The 17,196-nt window shown below is 51.2% G+C and overlaps 7 protein-coding genes across 7 annotated transcripts; 3 read left to right on the forward strand and 4 right to left on the reverse strand.

Moving 5' to 3' along the window:
- CC77DRAFT_1024983 (hypothetical protein) lies at positions 1 to 1,657 on the reverse strand. Its single transcript, XM_018525976.1, has one exon. The coding sequence runs from the start codon at positions 1,401 to 1,403 to the stop codon at positions 12 to 14; it is 1,392 nt and encodes a 463-aa protein (XP_018380634.1). The 5' UTR covers positions 1,404 to 1,657; the 3' UTR covers positions 1 to 11.
- A 108-nt stretch (positions 1,658 to 1,765) lies between these two features.
- CC77DRAFT_1024985 (Metallo-dependent hydrolase) lies at positions 1,766 to 4,072 on the reverse strand. Its single transcript, XM_018525977.1, has 3 exons — positions 3,860 to 4,072; positions 2,927 to 3,799; positions 1,766 to 2,843 (listed from the first exon to the last, which is right to left on the reverse strand). Exons 1-3 carry the CDS (start codon positions 3,993 to 3,995, stop codon positions 2,122 to 2,124), a joined length of 1,731 nt encoding a protein of 576 aa, XP_018380635.1. The 5' UTR covers positions 3,996 to 4,072; the 3' UTR covers positions 1,766 to 2,121.
- Positions 4,073 to 4,804: 732 nt separating this feature from the next.
- Positions 4,805 to 11,557, forward strand: CC77DRAFT_1013179 (hypothetical protein; the record flags this gene model as incomplete). The annotated part of the gene is made up of 4 exons (XM_018523815.1): positions 4,805 to 4,966; positions 5,022 to 10,484; positions 10,537 to 11,487; positions 11,540 to 11,557. 4 exons carry the CDS (start codon positions 4,805 to 4,807, stop codon positions 11,555 to 11,557), a joined length of 6,594 nt encoding a protein of 2,197 aa, XP_018380636.1.
- Positions 11,558 to 11,697: 140 nt separating this feature from the next.
- CC77DRAFT_1024987 (hypothetical protein) lies at positions 11,698 to 12,357 on the reverse strand (the record flags this gene model as incomplete). Its single annotated transcript, XM_018525978.1, has 2 exons — positions 12,227 to 12,357; positions 11,698 to 12,176 (listed from the first exon to the last, which is right to left on the reverse strand). A coding segment is annotated over exon 2 (232 nt), but the record flags the coding sequence as incomplete, so codon positions are not given.
- Positions 12,358 to 12,595: 238 nt separating this feature from the next.
- On the forward strand, positions 12,596 to 14,114 carry CC77DRAFT_1044107 (hypothetical protein; the record flags this gene model as incomplete). Its single annotated transcript, XM_018527339.1, has 3 exons — positions 12,596 to 12,944; positions 12,995 to 13,500; positions 14,097 to 14,114. 3 exons carry the CDS (start codon positions 12,596 to 12,598, stop codon positions 14,112 to 14,114), a joined length of 873 nt encoding a protein of 290 aa, XP_018380638.1.
- Positions 14,115 to 14,133: 19 nt separating this feature from the next.
- On the reverse strand, positions 14,134 to 16,158 carry CC77DRAFT_1024988 (MFS general substrate transporter). Its single transcript, XM_018525979.1, has 6 exons — positions 15,730 to 16,158; positions 15,387 to 15,676; positions 15,203 to 15,334; positions 14,908 to 15,140; positions 14,291 to 14,860; positions 14,134 to 14,238 (listed from the first exon to the last, which is right to left on the reverse strand). The coding sequence occupies exons 1-6, from the start codon at positions 15,963 to 15,965 to the stop codon at positions 14,203 to 14,205; spliced, it is 1,497 nt and encodes a 498-aa protein (XP_018380639.1). The 5' UTR covers positions 15,966 to 16,158; the 3' UTR covers positions 14,134 to 14,202.
- On the forward strand, positions 16,105 to 16,996 carry CC77DRAFT_454160 (hypothetical protein). The gene has a single exon (XM_018531750.1). The coding sequence runs from the start codon at positions 16,364 to 16,366 to the stop codon at positions 16,847 to 16,849; it is 486 nt and encodes a 161-aa protein (XP_018380640.1). The 5' UTR covers positions 16,105 to 16,363; the 3' UTR covers positions 16,850 to 16,996.
- Positions 16,997 to 17,196: the final 200 nt, after the last annotated feature.

A 17,196-nucleotide genomic window follows, 5' to 3' on the forward strand; every position in this document is an offset into this window, starting at 1 on the left:
TGTAACCTTTTCTAATTTCCTTCTATCCTTGACTGTAAAGTTTGAAGAAGTGCGTCTAGACTCTTCTGGTCTTCATCAAAATTCTCCTTGTGCGCATTCACAGGAAATCCTTCTTTGAGCCACGAATACAGCACCCCATCGTCTTGCCTCGGCTCAGGCCAGTGCGTAGGTAAGATTCCGTTGTCGAAGCAAATGTATCGTTGGAAAAAGACCTCAGTGGGGCAATTATCGCGGTTTGTGACCTTGTATTTTGGGTCTTCATATGAATTTCCATAACCAAAGCGAAAATCGATAAGGTTCGTAAGATCTCTCGCGATGCGATCCAAAAACTGACTCCATCTCCCGCCGTACGCAAAGTCCTTGTCCCAATCGTGATCTTTGGGGTCTGACAACCTGGTCCAGTCTTGCGTCCGGACCTTCCACTGATCCATATTGTCAGAATCGATGCGGATCCAAGAAGCAATCATACAATTGTGGAAGATAAGCCTTCGCAGCGACTTGATAGCGAGGATCCAGTTGAGGTCGTCATCGTGCGCAAGTGTGTAATAGCCCAGAGCAAGTGTCTCGAGCTTTGGGAAAGAGATACCACTCGGGTCAAAGTAGCCAGGAAAAGGGCCCCAATTATCTGATGCACTATAGATAGACAGTGCTTTCAGATTCGCAGCGACAGGCTTTAGCCAATGCGAACAGAAGTACGCTGGGAAAATCTGCAGCTCGACTTTGGTGTAGTCGTGATCTGGCCCATGCTCGTTGTATTCTTGCACCATAGTTATATGCAGCTCTTCTAGCTGAGCCATAACATCGCGAAAGAGGTCAGAAGAAGTGAACTCAGGAATGGGACAGTTCTGAAGGTTGATGATCGTCAGCTTTCGAATTGTCCGATTGTTATCGTCTGCCGCCCTGTCTTTGATGGCCTGGAAGATGAGCGTTAACCTTTCTTCGCGATCAGATACATCTTCTTCCACCTCCTGCCAGTAGTCGGCATCCCGACCCATGCATTCTGGAGTGAAGCCAATCTCCAGAGAGTCAAGGTTTGGAAACCTTGATAAGGCGGCAAGGGCGTCATCGAAAACCAGAGCGTCCTCGTCATCCTCATCGACCTCGATAGGTTCTCTTGTGTGGCCTAGTCCAAGGTCTTCGATATCTGGATGTGTGTGGATGATTGCATGTCGAGGCATTCGCCTGATGACATCATCCTGGCTGATCGTGTTCCAAGATCTGATGTGCCCTTCCGACGGGGAGATGTACACCTCTTTGAAAAGCTCTTTAGCTGCGTGGTCGTCCAACGCTTTACAAGCCAGGCGAACATGCGATAGGTCCTTTTTGTTGTCGACTTGCTTGATAACGTTGGCTACAAGCTCAGGAGCTAGGCGGAGGATGTCGAAACTGTGTGGCGACGACATGATGGAGTATGCTCAATGATGATCGCTGGTCATAATATAACCTAAGGTTCTTAATTGATGGAATCGCGCCTTCATGCGCTACTTGTAACTGAAGGCATTCAGGGGAAATTTGCGGATGCTGAGATGTTACCAAGCTTCTGCCTGGAACTTTCAGGCAATGGTCGACGCTATTCCCAATCGGGAGTTCGGTGCCTTATATCCAGGCAGCACAGGAGTGCGTAGACGTGCTAAAGTAGTTGTGATGGAATTCGACGATAAAAAACTTGTGCTTACATTCCACGAGGGAGACCAAAAATGTCGCAATGCCAAGTCTGTCCCCGCCTAGAACATGGGCAAGGTCGAGGCAGTCGTGTTGTGCCGTCACTCAGCCTATCGATCGTTTCCATACGGACTACGCTGTGACTGCAGTATACATTGTCGTCATTTTGATACCGACCATAGCAGTGCGACTGTCATGATGGGAGAAGGCATCGCTGAGAAGGGGCTATTTACCGCGAAATTTCGATGTCCGGCGATAGAGAGAGTCTACGCATGCAGGCATCCGATTTCCTACCTCATCATCTGTAGACTAGAATCAAGTGTCAAGAAGCAATTAGCATTATGGATGCTGTCCATCTAGCAAGAATCGTAGCCAAGCTCGCTTGTAATAGTGCAGTATTCTTTGTTGTTTTTTATGTCGTGCCACATTTTCAATGTATGCTCACGCGAAGCTTCATAGCTACTCCTCAGGTTCTAAGTTTTCATCAACGCCGTACTCTTCTACGATCCATGCACAGAACCTCTCCCATTTGCTCACCCACTCCTTCAACCTCTGTGCGCGCACACCCTTTCCAAACATGCCATCCTTCACATCCTGGGTCCAATCCTTCGCGCTGTAATCGTCTAGACTCGCCCAACGAACGCTGTTCTCCGCCAGAGATCCCAAACCCTCCAAGCCGAGATTCTCCCACCCCTGTAGCGCTTGCCAGAAATCGTGCGACATACCAGATAGCCCTTGGCCAAGGATGGTCGGATCGTCGTTGCAAAGCGAGCATGGAACGCCGCGGGCTAGAAGCGCAGGCAAAGGATGGGACATGATGCTCCCACATAGCCGCAGTACTTCGTTAGATACCGGGCAACTCTCCACTAGGATTCTCTTCTCTTTCACCATGTCGATGAGCAGTGGATGCTTGTAAAGACTAAAGCCATGTCCAATGCGTCTTGTGCCCAAGATGATCGCGTCGAAAAGATTTTCATCAGTCGAATCACCGTCGCCTAGCGTTTCGCCGGCATGGAAGAAGAACGGTATGTCGACACCCTCTTGAGCGCAGGCCTTGCGGAACCAGAACAGTTCAGGAGCAAGATCAGAGAGCGGACGGCCTAAATCTTCCTGGCCAACCAGGTCGTAGCCGGCGATTATCTCTGGGAACTCTAATTTCATCTCTATGCATTGTTTCATACCTATAGACCATCAGCTTGATAAGAGAACACGTTTTGGTCACCTTAAGGGGAAGGCTAATGTTCGCAGGTGATGTCAGACTTACTCTCGATAACCTGCTTCTTTCCAAATTGTCTAATTGTGGTCCAAATCATCCTTGCACCCCAGAAGTCTTTGCCCTCTTCGCTTGCCTTGAACTTTTCAATTTCATCAGCCAAGTGCTCGAGCATATTAAACCAATCTTCATCCCAGTTCTCCTTCTTCGCACTACGGTAGGGCGTATAGAAAGCTGAGCGTAGATCGACATAGTATACGCCGTCGTCGACCAAGGCTTTGCACATTCTGCGGATGAATTTGCGGAAAATAGGCTCATAGTAGATCAGAGATCCGAGTATAGGAAAGCACGACATGAACTTGCGCCACACTTCGTTGGGCCCCTCATGGTGGGAGAGATGCTCGGATGCAGTGATGGTGACGCGGGAGCGGATCCACTCGATAAACGCTGCTTTTCCACCGTCTGGAAAACTGTCTGCGGCTTGATTCACGGGTATTGGGGTCTTGGCAGCGTAGCCGTCGTCCCAGATCGACATTTCGGTTTTGGCGTCTTTGGAGTAAGTGAAAGAGAAGCCGGTTTTGCGCCTGGTCTGGCTGTCGGTGATCGGGCCATCAGCAACTACGCAAATACCTTCGGTATTGAGAGCTTCTTCGATGGCCCAGTCAAGGTCGACCATGGCTTCCAAGTGGCAATGCAGTAGTGCGCCCTTTGGCATCTTCTTGACGATCTGCCATAACTTGCTCTTCTCCATGCGCTCTTTGGCAAGCGAGAACATCATTCCCGGGAAGACATCGACATGATCGGTCAGCAGGCTGTCCTCATAATCTTTGGTCCAAAGCGTTTGTTGCTCCTCGAAACGGATCTGAGAGACGATAGCGCACGCTTCCTGGGCCATAGGCGATAGATTTTGGCGAAAGAGGTAGTCTGAAGGTTGTCAGACCCATATGAATGGCGTGTTTATGTGATCACTTTTGGGTCACCAACCACTTCGTTGTCTCTTCTCTTGCTGCACCAGTGCATCACGGCCTTGGAGGTATTGTTGGATGAAAGGGTCGCTTAGGCTAGGGACGCCTTCGGCCTTGGCCCATTCATCGTCGTTTGCAGCATCATTCGTCGCCATGATGATTTTTGTTCTTGAGATGGAGGTCGAAGAGAACAAAGGACCGAGAATGCTGATGTATTAGAGTCACGTCGAGTGTTATCGGTGAATTCCGCGACTTCCTTCCTGAACGGCGCTAGCCGAAGCTGACGTAAAAGGGCTTTAGCTAGTGCCAAGAGCGGCGAGATACGGAGAAAAGGGCAAAGGGCACTACAGCAGCCAGAGCCCGCTGGAACAAGTCAATGTACGCTTCTTTGCGCCGCAGCGACGACTTCACACGAGCTGGCAATCACTGTGGCGAGTGTTTCGGTGACTGCTCGCGCTCTTGACGCGTTGCGGCCTGCTTATCGATTGCTTAGTGCGGCCCTGATGCATGCGCGGGGCCGTAGCGGGTGACGGGGTGGTGCTGCACGGTCGCCTGCAATGGCATAACACATCATCTGCTACTTGTACGCACCTGGGACCTACGCGCTAAACCTCGGAACCTCGCCCTGTGATCAACCACGTCTTTTTTTGCCACGGGAACCTGCACCCTCACTAACCCTGTTGCTGATGCTCTTGCAGTACACCTTTCTCTAGAACTCGGACCTCTGCACGTTCTCGAACCGCGGCTTGTCCAGGAACTAGACTTGGCAGGCACCACTCTCTCCCTTCCTCTCTCTGCATCGCTATACAGCTAGAGCGAAGACATCTCGCGCTCCGATATCGTTGCACGCGCTACGAAACGGCACCACCCACCACTCATGGAGCCTCTTCTCTCGTAACGATAGGCGTCCGACCGGCCTACAGTCAAAAGATCCCTCAACCCAGTCGCCAGCCCCCCGACCGCCATGGCCTTCTTCTCCGGGCTCTCGAGCTCCATCGGCCGCCGGCTGCTTCTCTATGGGTTGCGCCACATCGACATATTCGACAAGGACCCTGCCGACTTCGTGAGCGTTGACGTGGGAAAGCGGACTACACTCGAGGTTCGGGACGTCGGCCTACACATCAAGGTGCGTGCTGGAGATGCGCGCTCCGCCCGCAAACTTGACTAACATGGCCTCATAGAAACTCGTCACACTATTACATCTCAAACTCCCTCCCGAAATAAATCTATCGAAAGCGCGAGCCTCCCTACTCCGAGTCACCTTCGTCCTCGACTTCGGCGTTCCCCAGATATCAATAGAGGTGGATGGCATACAAGTCCAGGCACAGCTGATAGAGGACGTGGGAGATGCCTCCTCATCTCTTCCCGGCCAGCAACACAGCCCTTCACGATCCTCGCCACCTACGAAACCAGCTTCGCCTTCCGCTACCTACAACGACCAGAGCGATAGTGGTTCCGACGACGGTGACGAACATGTGCCGACAGTAGACGAGTTGGCCAAGTCCTTCATGAAATCGGAGCCTGCCGAGGAGATTCGTGAGCTGCAGCAGGAGCTAGCCTCCCAGTCAGAGTATATGCAAGAATCTGTCTCCTCTAGTGACGATGGTGACGAAGCTTCTGCGGGCATCGGCGCTCCCCTGGCGCTCCCGACGTACCTGCGCAACATTCTCAATACTGCACTAGATCGCCTGAGTATCACCGTAAATGACATCGATATAGAAGTGGAAGATCACTTCGCGAAGAACACCCAAGATGCAGCAAAGCTAAATCAGAACTCTCCAGTATCTCTCAGCTTCCACGTCGAGCGCATAGCGATTGATTCAATAACTTCCAAAGACATGCGCGTCGAGATCGGGTCAGCAGCACCGTCACTCGATAACACCAAGCTAGGTAAGCGAAGAATGCGTGTGGAAAACATCTGCGGACGCTTGGTATCTGATGTCGAGAACTACGCGTCTTCATCGGGACTCTCACAACCATCGTCTCCGATCACAATCCGATCTGAAGTGTCAATGAGCCAAGAGACCGCCAGCAACCCTGCAACGAGCAGTGTACAGGGCCTGCCTATGCATTGTAGCCAATCTGCTGAACCAAGTCAGTTCGTACAGTCTAGCCAGTTTATGCAAGAGGAAGGAATTAGCTCCACGCAATTGCCGGTAGACGAAGAGATGCTTTCTAGTTCAATAGCCTCGCCGACGCAAGGGGACGAGACATACTCTCGCGAAAGGACTGTGTCCCCAGAGCATCCTAAATCTCCTGAACCGACAATACTGGAATCATCTGTACATACCGTAGACGACGATCGTTTTGCAGATGCTAATTCCGATGATGGCCTGGATCTGCGTGCTGCGGGTGGCTTACCCGATCAAACTGATCGACTTTCACCTGTGCATGGTCTGGATGGAAGCAGCGTACTTTACGACGACGAAGGCTTGCTTGAATACGCCATGCAGAATAATATGCTCGACCCCCAATTCGATGACACGCCGGAAATTGGACGACCGTCAGAAGATAGAACTTGGGGGCTGGATGGTGCAAGCTCAAGTCGGTACACTCACCATTCAGGAGCGGCTAGCGATGCCTCGCTATCGGACTTACCTACTGTGTCTGCTCTCGGCCGCTCTTTTCATGTGCCAAGTTCGACCCACTCCCCAGCTGAATCGAGGCACGGTGAAGCAGCCTCCTCCTCTACTGACAATCTAGCTTCAGCGAAAGAGCACACAGATGAGGAAGCGCAAGTCTCTTTCGATAGTCCACATCAGCAGTTCGACTCATTACCATCACCATCACCATCACCTGAAGAAGACATGGCCGAGTCCAAATATTTCACGCACGATGAGGCCGAGAGCATGTATATGAGCGCCGTAAGCGGAAACGCAGGTGATAGCGCCCACCCGGCGCATGTACCTGGAGGCTGGGACTCATCCCCAGTTTCCAGCAGAGATTCAAGTTCAGATACCTCCAAATCGATACCACAGGACATGATATCAGGGAGCATACTAGCGCCTTTGCCCGAGACAGACGAAGGTTGCGAGACCCCTCGCCCGAGAAGCCGACAGAGTTCAATCTTACTGCCAAACTCCGATCGTCCCTATACCCCTAAGCCTGACGCTTCCGCTTTTCGAAAACAAGCGAGGCGTTTCCTCTCCATCGATGAGATTACTGTCTGGTTCCCTCTAGTCCTTGACGATGAAGAGAGCAGCGGCGATACAAATGAAGGTGCCACGCAGACAGTAGGACTGGACTTCAAGCCTTCCAATTTGGGTGAAGATTCAATCTTTGCCGAGATGCCGGGGTCGTTCTCCAACTATGCTTACGCTTCCTCACATCGACAAAAGCCCTCGTTAGATGCATCATCTCGCGGACGACCCACTCCGGAAGCACCACACGCACCCCAACCACCAACACAGTCGAAGCCGACATATGTGCCTTCCATTATTGTTGACGTGGGCAACATAGCAGGGCACATGGACATTTCAACTGGTCGTATCATGGCTGGCATGTTTGCTCGGCTTATGCAAGCTGTGAGTGGTGAGCCGCTTTCGGAAAAGAAAGTTGTAGCACCCGAACCGACAGAAGCTGGAAAGAATTCCGCTAGTAGTCTCGAAGTCTCTGTTAAGCATATTGCGATATCGTGGCTGGAAAACATCTTGACAGAGTCTTTCCAAGAAGGACCAGTCACGAACCAGCAACTCGATCTCAAACCGATGGATGCGATTCTGAGGATCAATCTTTCAGCAATACATCTCAACAGTCAGAGCAGCGGCTCTACTGCACGGTCACAAATCCGGATCGGTAAATTCGTGCTCGCATCCTTGGATAACGATATCATTTCTTTCCGCAGTTCACGACCAAGATCCAGACGCTCAGCCAATGTCATGCCAGAACAGCCCAGCCATGACATAGAAGTTGAGATAGAGCAGGGCAAAGACACTCGCATCACCGTCGTTACACGACCCGTCAAAGTCATGTTCGATATTCAGAAGCTGGACACAGCGCTCGGTTCTTTCGGAGGTTTTAGTGGCATGCTTGAATTGAGCAGCTCTATGAATTCGACTAGCACCGTTCAGAGTCCAGTCATGTCTCCAGCACGCCCTCGTCCTCGTGGCGTCCATTTTGGTGATGGTTTGCATCCGCCCGTCAAATCACCGCCACCAGCTGCAAATCCTCCTAAGATCCAGGTCCAATTCGGAGAGGTCTCCTTCACGCTCAAGGGGAAGGCATGTTCTATGCAGCTGCAGACGACATCCGTGCGAATTGCTGTACGGCAAAGCAACGTGCGTCTCAAGGTTTCCGAGATCCAGCTCTCTGGTCCCTACACAGAAGAGACCAGCAAAACTGCACCTTTCGCTGCAGAAGTGAAGGGCACTACGATCAGTTTCCTTTTCGAACCCGAAGAGACCGACCTAGCGAGACTGATCTCCCTGATCACGCCATCAAAGAATCCTTACGAAAACAACGACGACATTCTAATCGAGACACTACTGCGCCAGCGCAGGAAGGGCTCAGTGCTCCGAGTCGAGACCAGCGAAGTCGGAATTTGGGTTTCGGACATCCAAGAACTGAGGACGTTAGAAAGTCTTGGTGTAGAGCTAGCGCGGTTGTCGAAGGTCACAAAATACCTGCCGGATGACGATCGACCAGGCCTTCTCAGCCTTGTATCAGTGAAGCAGCTGGACGCCCGGGTCATGGTGAATGAGAAGCTTGGTAACGTGTCTGTCATTCTGCGAGAGGCTGCACTAGCACAAATTGGTGTTCCGGCTTTGCTGGCTGTTGAAGTTGGCAATGCAACTGTTAGTAGGGAGACCGAAGTGTTGATCCACGAAGTGGTCAAACTCCGCCCATCGGAACAATTACCTGTCATCATGCTAAGAATGGTGGGTGATGAGATGGAGCCCATGGCGAAGGTGAAGTTTTTCAACCTCTGTGTTGAATACCGAGTCAGCACTATCATGGCAGCCTTAGGGATATCTGAGGATGGCACGGTTGACAGTCTTGCTCAGGGCCTGGCATCGAGCGTCGCAACTATCACAGGTGCCTCTCCGCCCCAAAGCCTTAGTCGACAATCCTCCCAAGTAAGTTCGCCTGCGACAGTCACTCCTCAGCCGCTACAGGTCGACCTGCTGCTGAGGAATTGCGCAATCGGTCTGAATCCTCGAAAGTCATCCTCTAAAGGTTTATTTGTGCTTACAGAGGCACATGTTGTGGGCAAGCAAGCAATGGATGACTACTCTGTTACGGTAGACCTTCGGAAGGCTTCGATGCATGCTATAGATGACATAGCGCGTCTGGAGGAGGAGCACGAGTCGGCTTCACCTTTTCCTTCTACAAACAGTCATCTTCTGGAACTCAGCAAGTTAGGCTACGTGTCTTTGAGCTCGATTGCGGCGGCTAAGGTGTATGTCAACATTAGAGGCGATGGGAAGGAAAGGCCACAGTTGGTGGACGTTGAGTTCAAGAATGAGTTGTTTGTCATTGAATCATGTGCAGATTCTACGCAGACCCTCATCACAATCCTGAACGGCCTACAGCCACCAATGGCACCTTCTACCGCTGAACAATATCGGACTGTGGTACCTCTACAGCAAATGATGGAGTCGTTCACTGGCGACGAATTGATCGAAGACGAAGAGACTGGCGCTGTCGACTTCATGAGCAATGCCGATCTAGTTGAGGACGATGTACCAACCAACCTTGAGTTCGTTGGGAGCATCTATAACTCACAGTCTTTGCCTACACACGAGGAGATGGGCGACAGCCTACTTGGTGAGGACGACCTCAGCGCTTTGGCTACGCCACCCATGACTCGCCAACGTGGTGACCGAGCTCTTTTGGAAAGCTTCCAGGAGAAGTACGAGATCACTCAAGGCGAAGAAGATTTCGATTTCAGCGACGAATACTTTGGGGAGTCAAAAGTGGAACCAAAGGGTAAAGCCCGCAAATGGGATTCTGCTAAGAACCAATACCATCTCTCGAACGAGTTCAAGACTCCAGATGCACCGCTAAAAGTGCGTGTGCGCGACGTCAATATTATCTGGAATTTATACGATGGCTACGACTGGCCTCGAACACGAAGTATCATCACTCAAGCCGTGGACGATGTAGAGGCTCGCGCAGAGGAACGACGACGCAAAGCAAGAGAAGAAGATGACGATGATGACTTTGTTGAAGAAGACTTCCTCTTCAATTCTGTTTGGATTGGTGTACCCATCAAGGAGGAGAAGGGAGCTCTTGCTCGGCGCATCAACCACGAAATCGACGATCTTGCCAGCGAAACGGGTAGCTATGCAACTTCGACAGCAACACGTTCTACAGGAGCTACCGTACGGCCCCGCAGTGCGACCAAGTCTAGGCGTCGTCTCAAGCTTCAGCGCAGCAAACACAAGAAGATTGCGTTCTCACTGAAGGGCGTCGCCGTCGACTTTGTCGTATTTCCGCCCGACACAGGGGAAACGATTAATTCCGTCAACGTCCGCGTGCAAGATCTCGAGGTTTACGACCATGTCCCTACCTCCTCATGGCACAAATTCATCACATGTGCCATAGATCCAGATATGAGGGAACTCATCCGTCCAATGATCAATCTCGAACTCGTAACAGTCAAGCCAGTCACTGATCTGGCTGCATCTGAACTCGTCATCAAGGTAAGCTCTGCTGAACTTTGAAACTTTCAGCCTTCGCTAATGCGACAGAAAGGTAAACGTACTTCCACTCCGCTTGCATGTCGACCAAGATGCATTGGAGTTCATCACACGTTTCTTCGAATTCAAAGACGAAACGGCACCTGCTAGTACCCCAGCTGGTGATCAGCCCTTCATCCAGCGACTGGAGGTGATGGCGGTCCACATGAAGCTAGACTACAAACCCAAGCGTGTCGACTATCGCAGTATTCGATCCGGACACACAACCGAATTCAAAAACTTCCTGATACTAGATGGTTCGGATATCATCTTGCGCCATGCTATTGTGTATGGAATTACATCGTTCGACAAGCTGCACCAGACTTTGAACGATGTCTGGATGCCGGATGTGATTAATAACCAGCTACCGGGTGTATTATCGGGCTTGGCAGCTGTACGCCCCCTCGTGAATGTCGGATCTAGCCTCAAAGACCTCGTGGTGGTGCCTATGCGCGAGTACAAGAAGGACGGTCGGATCGTTCGAAGTTTACAGAAGGGCGTGTACGCGTTCGCCAGAAACACCACATCGGAGGTGGCACGTCTGGGCGCAAAGGTAGCAATCGGTACTCAGAACCTACTCGAAGGCGCTGAGGTGTTCCTAAACCCGCAGACTGCCTCGCCGAGTGGTCATCAGTCTCTCGACTGGGACGGCGAAGATCCGAATTCTGACACCGAGGAGCCACGCGCCGTATCCAACTACGCTAACCAGCCAATTGGTGTGCGCGCTGGTCTCCGTAGTGCAGCTCGGCACCTTGAGCGTGACTTGCTTACTGCTCGCGACGCAGTAATAGCGATACCTGCAGAGGTGATGGAAGAGGGTAGTGGAACTGGTGTTGCAAGGGCGCTAGCTCGACATGCCCCAACTGTCATATTACGGCCCGCACTTGGTGCTACGAAAGCGCTGAGTAATGCCTTGTTAGGCGTTGGTAACGCACTTGATGCGGGGTCTAGACGTAAGATTGGCGACGTAAGTTTGGTGATCACGTTGCTGGAAAGAGAATTAACTAACGTGTACGCAGAAATACAAATCCTACTAGTAATTTGGCGTCAGAACACGCTTTTGGAGCTGATACTTTGATACCTATATTCCTCCTCTCTCGTGTCATGTTTTTTTTGGAACGTTTGTAAATCAAGAGTGGAGTTTGGCTGCTATTGGCGATGTATCAGAAGGGTTCACATTTGTTACTTGCATTTGGCAGGCTTGATGCGCATTTGTACAGCGGGAGTTAACGCCAAGCATTGCATTAGCTTCCCTAGAGGATTTTGTAATGATACTACGTTGCAAACTGCAAAACGGTAATTGACAGATACCATGGCCTACTCCAGTGAAAGATTCCCAAGTCTACTCATACGACGCAGCTAGTGCGTCTGAACTTCGAAAACATAACAGCGTATCTCAACTCAATAACCTAGAAGCCTGAGTACTTCGTTGATCGTCGTCACTTTGGCTGTCCCATAGCGCCCGTCGTTTCATCTCTTCGAGCCAAGCAGCAGACTGTAGTGCGCGAGGCAGGCTATCGATCCTGTCCTCCTCGCGGTTGCGACGTGTGGTTTCGCAAAATGCCCGATTTGGTGGAGAATCTTTGTTCATAAGGAACTCAACATTACGATAGGATGGGATGTTGAGGCTCATCGTAAGAGTGGTAGGTCTTGGATCTAAAAGTAGTTAGCTGCTGCGAGATCGTCTCGGTTAGGGAAGAACATGCCCACGCAGCGCTCAGGGTGAGGTGTAAGCACTAGCAGTGGTCGTTCGTAGAAGCGATTGTGGAACTTTGATGTATTGTGTCAAATTCCGACGCGATGGGAGGATAAATATCAGAGCCTGTGTATGAAGGTGTAGTGCTCATGGCCTTATCAGTAGTTGAACTCCGCCCCAACTCCGCCCCCAGTGATAGCTGCGCTATGAACGCATGAGCTGAGTCCTCCTGCATATGCTGCACAGCCACAGATGTACAGCTGATTTCCTATCAATCTGGATGTTTTACCGCGCTTCAATCGGCTAAGGGTAGATTGACAGCGAACAAAGCATCTTAAATCAGGTCAACACAGTCAAAAGTCAAGCGCATTCTACCACTATGACGCCTATTGTTTTGCCTGCGGACCTAGAACTCGGCAGGGTCAGAGATGGTTACCCGGCGCTGGCCAGATGGATAGCTCAGGATCCCGACGACGACCCACTCTTATTCCGCAAGTTTGGGAGAGTTGCAGCACGCAACATATTGCACTTGCAGTGTCAGATGACTAGGATCGAAGGCGAGATCGACGACTTGGATGAGCAGATTCGAACAGCGACAAGTCTGGACACTCGCCGATCGCTCCAACGATGGGAAGTCCTCTGGAAGAGGGCGACAACCGAACCAAATAGTCTTGAAAAGCAGCTGACGGACAAGCTCAAGGAGTCACAAGAGTTGTTGAAAGATTACTGTCGGTGCGAACGATCACTTTCAGCTGTCGTATGCTAACGTGTTCGCCAGACGAAGCGCTTGTTCTACGAGCCCAAGTCGCTCAATTAGGCAAACCGAGTGATCGGATCTTGACAACTTACAAGGATTTCCTCTCTGGAAAAGCCATTGCAAATGCAGGAGACGACTCCATGGACCTCATATACGGCCGTGCTAGCAAGTTCCTGGATGAAGCATCAGATCTTGTCGCTTTACAAAAGCCTACCAATCATGACTACCTGTCGCGCTCGCTAAGGAACCATTGGCTCTTCACCAGAAGTCAGTCAGATGATTCGATTGATAGAGCAACAGTGTACAAAGACACACACGTCGCTCGAGTCGTGGCTGCAATAAGCATGGTTCTTGCTGCGATCCTCCTTGTTGGAGCAATCTCGAGTCTGTACTTCGTGATTAACCCCAAAGCAAAGCTAGGATTGCTAGCGTTGTACACAATACTGTTCGCGATGAGTGTTGGGCTTTGTACCAACGCCAGGCGATCAGAAGTTTTCGCGACCACTGCAGCGTATGCTGCTGTATTAGTAGGTCCGTTGGAACTTATTACAAGTTGTCTCGATGAATGCTGAATGATTCTATAGTGTTTGTGAGTGGCGATTTTGGTGGTGGTAAGAGTGAATGCATGATACAGCTTGATGGCGGACTCTGGAAGACTGTCAGCTGTCCTAATTAGGCGGAGTTTGTCGTAAAGAATGAATGAATGGTTGGGAGGACATAGGGTCAATTAATGACGAAACAGTAACTTAGTCGCTACGAATGCCCACGTGATAGTGGGTGAGATCGTATCGCTGGCGCTGTACGCGTCTATTCGGGTGATTTGTATCCCGAGCGCCTGTAATGATTACTACTTCATCGTATGGGTCTGGGGTGCTCAGCCAGAAGCAGCCAGTACTGCTTGCGCGCCGAGAACACCAAGAAGCGGATTACTGATCCCGAGGCTGCTTGAGCATCATATAGCCATGCCAAAATCGCGAGAGCACCTTTTGCGATGAACGAGCACTTTCGCAGCTTTGCTAGTCCAAAAATCGATCACACTCAAGCAGTATCTAAGTGTTTCACAAGGCATGTGCCGCAGAACGCGAAAGAATGGAACATGATATCGTTAATATTTGGATGCTAGGATAAACTGGTAAAGTAGTCCGCTTTGGAAGATTGGTCCAACGACGTAAATCCCAGGGTTCACCACGAGCATCGTCATTACTGTATCGGTCACGCTTGGTGCGACTTTAGTAAGTGTATCTGAAGCCCTTCTGGTCGCCATCCTGTGCACATATTAGTATCTGGGCGCAGAGGTTGTGAATGGAAGGCACATACGTTGTACTCTAGCTCAAGCTCACCCCGATCCGCACGCTTGTTCAAGCTCCACGACCTCAACGTTATTAGAATGACAATAACGATTGTAAGCAGGCAGCATGCGATGCAGGCGTATAGTCCAGGCTCATATCCGGGCTTGTCTTGTTCCCTGAAGACGAGACCACCAGCGATGCCGCCGACGCCGCCCATTCCAACCAAGATGGCAGAACAGAATGCGCGCTTCCACTGGCCTCTGATGTTGTTTGCCTGGTATGACATTGTGGCGGGGATGTTGCTGTTCGCGCCAGCAGTGGTCAGGAAGACGCCGAAGTACCTGACGTTCGAGTTGCTATGGAAGCCCATAATGGGTAGTCCGACGAGGCAGAGGACCATGTTGAACAGAATAATGGGTCCACGGAGGTGGTACTTGTCTCCAAGCCAGCCGGTTGTGTACATGACAATGGCGGCAAATGCGTAAGGAGGCGCAACAAGACATTGGGCTGCGCCGACGCTGAAGCCCATGTTTCCTGTCAGAATGATGGGCAGGAAGTACGCCAGCGCATACGTAACAGTCGTTGTGTTGAAGAAGATCTATCCTTGTCAATATTTGGCACTTAAACGGTAATCTGAGGACATACCATCGCGAATCCCCAGATTTTGATATCAGCACCGCCCTTGAAGAACTTGGCCAAAGACCATGGCTCGGGCTTAGCATCACCACGATCCTTGTTGACACGGTCGATGATGTACATAGCTTCACGCTCAGTCAGGAAGTTCCACGACTTATGCGCCTTGTCCGGGAAATCAACCAGTGCCCAGTAACCGACGATACCAAGAAAGCACGTTAGCGCGCCTTCAATGATGAAGATCCCTAATTTTGGAACTTTGCGTCAGTGTTGTCATAACGTAAGGCGCAACCTGATGACAACTTACATCGCCAACCGTTCAGACCCTCTCGGCCTTTCAGTTGCATCAAGCCGTACGCCAGGATACCGGCACAAGCAGATGCCAGACTTCCAAGGATATAGAAACACGAATACCGCTTTCCGATGTCGTATCGGGTATCTGAAACAATTGTCAGCATCTAATGTCCAGTCGGTTTCTATGACACGCTTACACCAGGTGGACAGCAAGTATACACAGCTTGGGAAGAAACCGGCTTCCAGTACTCCAAGGACAACTCGTAGTGCAGACATGGTTCCATAACTGTCTGCAAAGCCCATGCCGATCATGACACCACCCCATAGCACCACAATAACCGAGAGGAAGTTCCTAGGTCCAAGGTAGCGACAAATTACTGTTGCCGGGGGTTGGAAAACGATGTAGGAAGCGAAGAATACGATGGTGACGACAGAGTAACGAGATATTGTGCCTTCTAGCTTGCCCAGGCCAAGCTCGACATTCATACTGTTGGCTGTCAGCTTCTACGTCGAGCAACTTCGGGTCTACAATTGACGAACCCAGCGATAGCAGCAGCGCTGAGATTGGTACGGTCCATCAAACTGATGCAGTACAGCACTCCCACAGTCACGACAAGACGCCGGTCGATGCGATGAATGATCTTTCTCTGCTCTCGCTCACTAAACTCGCATTCGTATCCGGAGCCATCTTGGGAGCCATCGATGTTTTCCTTGAGCGAGACCGGCCTCTTCTCGAACGCGTCGTCGTGACGCATGACAGACTCTTGATGAGCCATGGTGGATACGTAGGTTGGTCGTGGACCCTTAGGAAAGTAGGAGGGAATGTAGTGAGTTCGAGCAGGAGCAGGGTAGGCCCACCATATACACGTTATATGTCCAAAGCTCTTGCCGTTCGCCTCCCCACCCACGCGCTGCCAAGCACAGTGGGCGCATTGGGAAGGGAAGCATCACTGCTGGTAAAGTACCGAGGCACGGGGATTCACCACTCATTCGTCCGGGGTGCTCTGTGGCTACCTTTTGAGGACCGCACGATCCTAGCATCAGCCTGCCAACAGGAGAGGGAAATCTGCGGGACAAAGCCAAAAGGGCGAGGAAAGCTGGGGAGAGGCTTGGCGTGTGGAGACCCCGCATCCTAGCGAATGCCGCCGTTCGTTCCGGATCCACAACAAGCCAAATGACCTACAAGAGAAGCCTTCTTGTGAGTATGCTACTAGTCTCTTGTCGCCCGCCATGGCGGAACTACGCACAGGAACAAGAGCTGAAGAGTCGACAAGGACCGACTCACATTCACTTCCTTTGTTCAGTTTCAATGTCGTGCAACCCAGAGATTAAGCGATCGGCATCACCACGTTTCAACAACACGCGCGGGGTAACCAGGCGTCCCTGGCGCTGTAAGAACTCCACATGGGCACATTTTCCTCTCCAGACCTTGTCCCGAGCAGGCAACTCCTCCGGCCTGCTTCGCAGCGCATGTGGTTTCGAGCCGCATCCGAGCAAGGGGGCATTGGCACTGATTTCCCGTTCCAAGCCTCCGGCGACTTGGCGGAACACTGTCAGCGTCATTCTGGTCATTATCGGGATGCTTGACACAGAGCAAGATTTCTTTGCGGACGCTTGCGGTGCGCGTAGCTCCGCAAGACGACCAAGTGGAAGAGGTTGAGGCACACAACCGAGTCCCTCACGTTGCATCAACAGAGATAATCGAAGCAGACGTGCTTCAGCTTGTGGAAGAACGGTGAAATATTGGACTAGATCCAGAAGACGCGAATGCCTGAATCCTTGGTGAGAAAATACGATGCAGTACAACTCTATGCATGCACACTTTCGGCTAATAAGCGCACAAGGACTAGACTTTTGACAACGCCTCCAGCCTAGACCAGCAGATCCTGTCGCGAACCTGCCGCGGGCACAAAGGGTTCGCCTACGACTCCTTCGCTATCCGTCACTAGGCTTGACACCAAGGGATGTTCTGCATGTGTGCAGCATTGACGACGTGGCGTAATCACA

Source organism: Alternaria alternata, assembly GCF_001642055.1.
Source record: "Alternaria alternata strain SRC1lrK2f unplaced genomic scaffold CC77scaffold_26, whole genome shotgun sequence".
In the NCBI taxonomy this organism is placed as follows: Eukaryota; Fungi; Ascomycota; class Dothideomycetes; order Pleosporales; family Pleosporaceae; genus Alternaria; species Alternaria alternata.

Coding starts and splice junctions, on each gene's coding strand:
- CC77DRAFT_1024985 (XM_018525977.1), bottom strand. CDS start 3,995: ATGGCGACGAATGATGCTGCAAACGACGATGAATGGGCCAAGGCCGAA. Junction 3,800..3,859: donor AGAGAAGAGACAACGAAGTG/GTTGGTGACCCA, acceptor GACAACCTTCAG/ACTACCTCTTTCGCCAAAAT. Junction 2,844..2,926: donor AAAGAAGCAGGTTATCGAGA/GTAAGTCTGACA, acceptor GATGGTCTATAG/GTATGAAACAATGCATAGAG.
- CC77DRAFT_454160 (XM_018531750.1), top strand. CDS start 16,364: ATGACCTACAAGAGAAGCCTTCTTGTGAGTATGCTACTAGTCTCTTGT.
- CC77DRAFT_1024983 (XM_018525976.1), bottom strand. CDS start 1,403: ATGTCGTCGCCACACAGTTTCGACATCCTCCGCCTAGCTCCTGAGCTT.
- CC77DRAFT_1024988 (XM_018525979.1), bottom strand. CDS start 15,965: ATGGCTCATCAAGAGTCTGTCATGCGTCACGACGACGCGTTCGAGAAG. Junction 14,861..14,907: donor AAATCTGGGGATTCGCGATG/GTATGTCCTCAG, acceptor TGACAAGGATAG/ATCTTCTTCAACACAACGAC. Junction 14,239..14,290: donor AGCTTGAGCTAGAGTACAAC/GTATGTGCCTTC, acceptor ATATGTGCACAG/GATGGCGACCAGAAGGGCTT.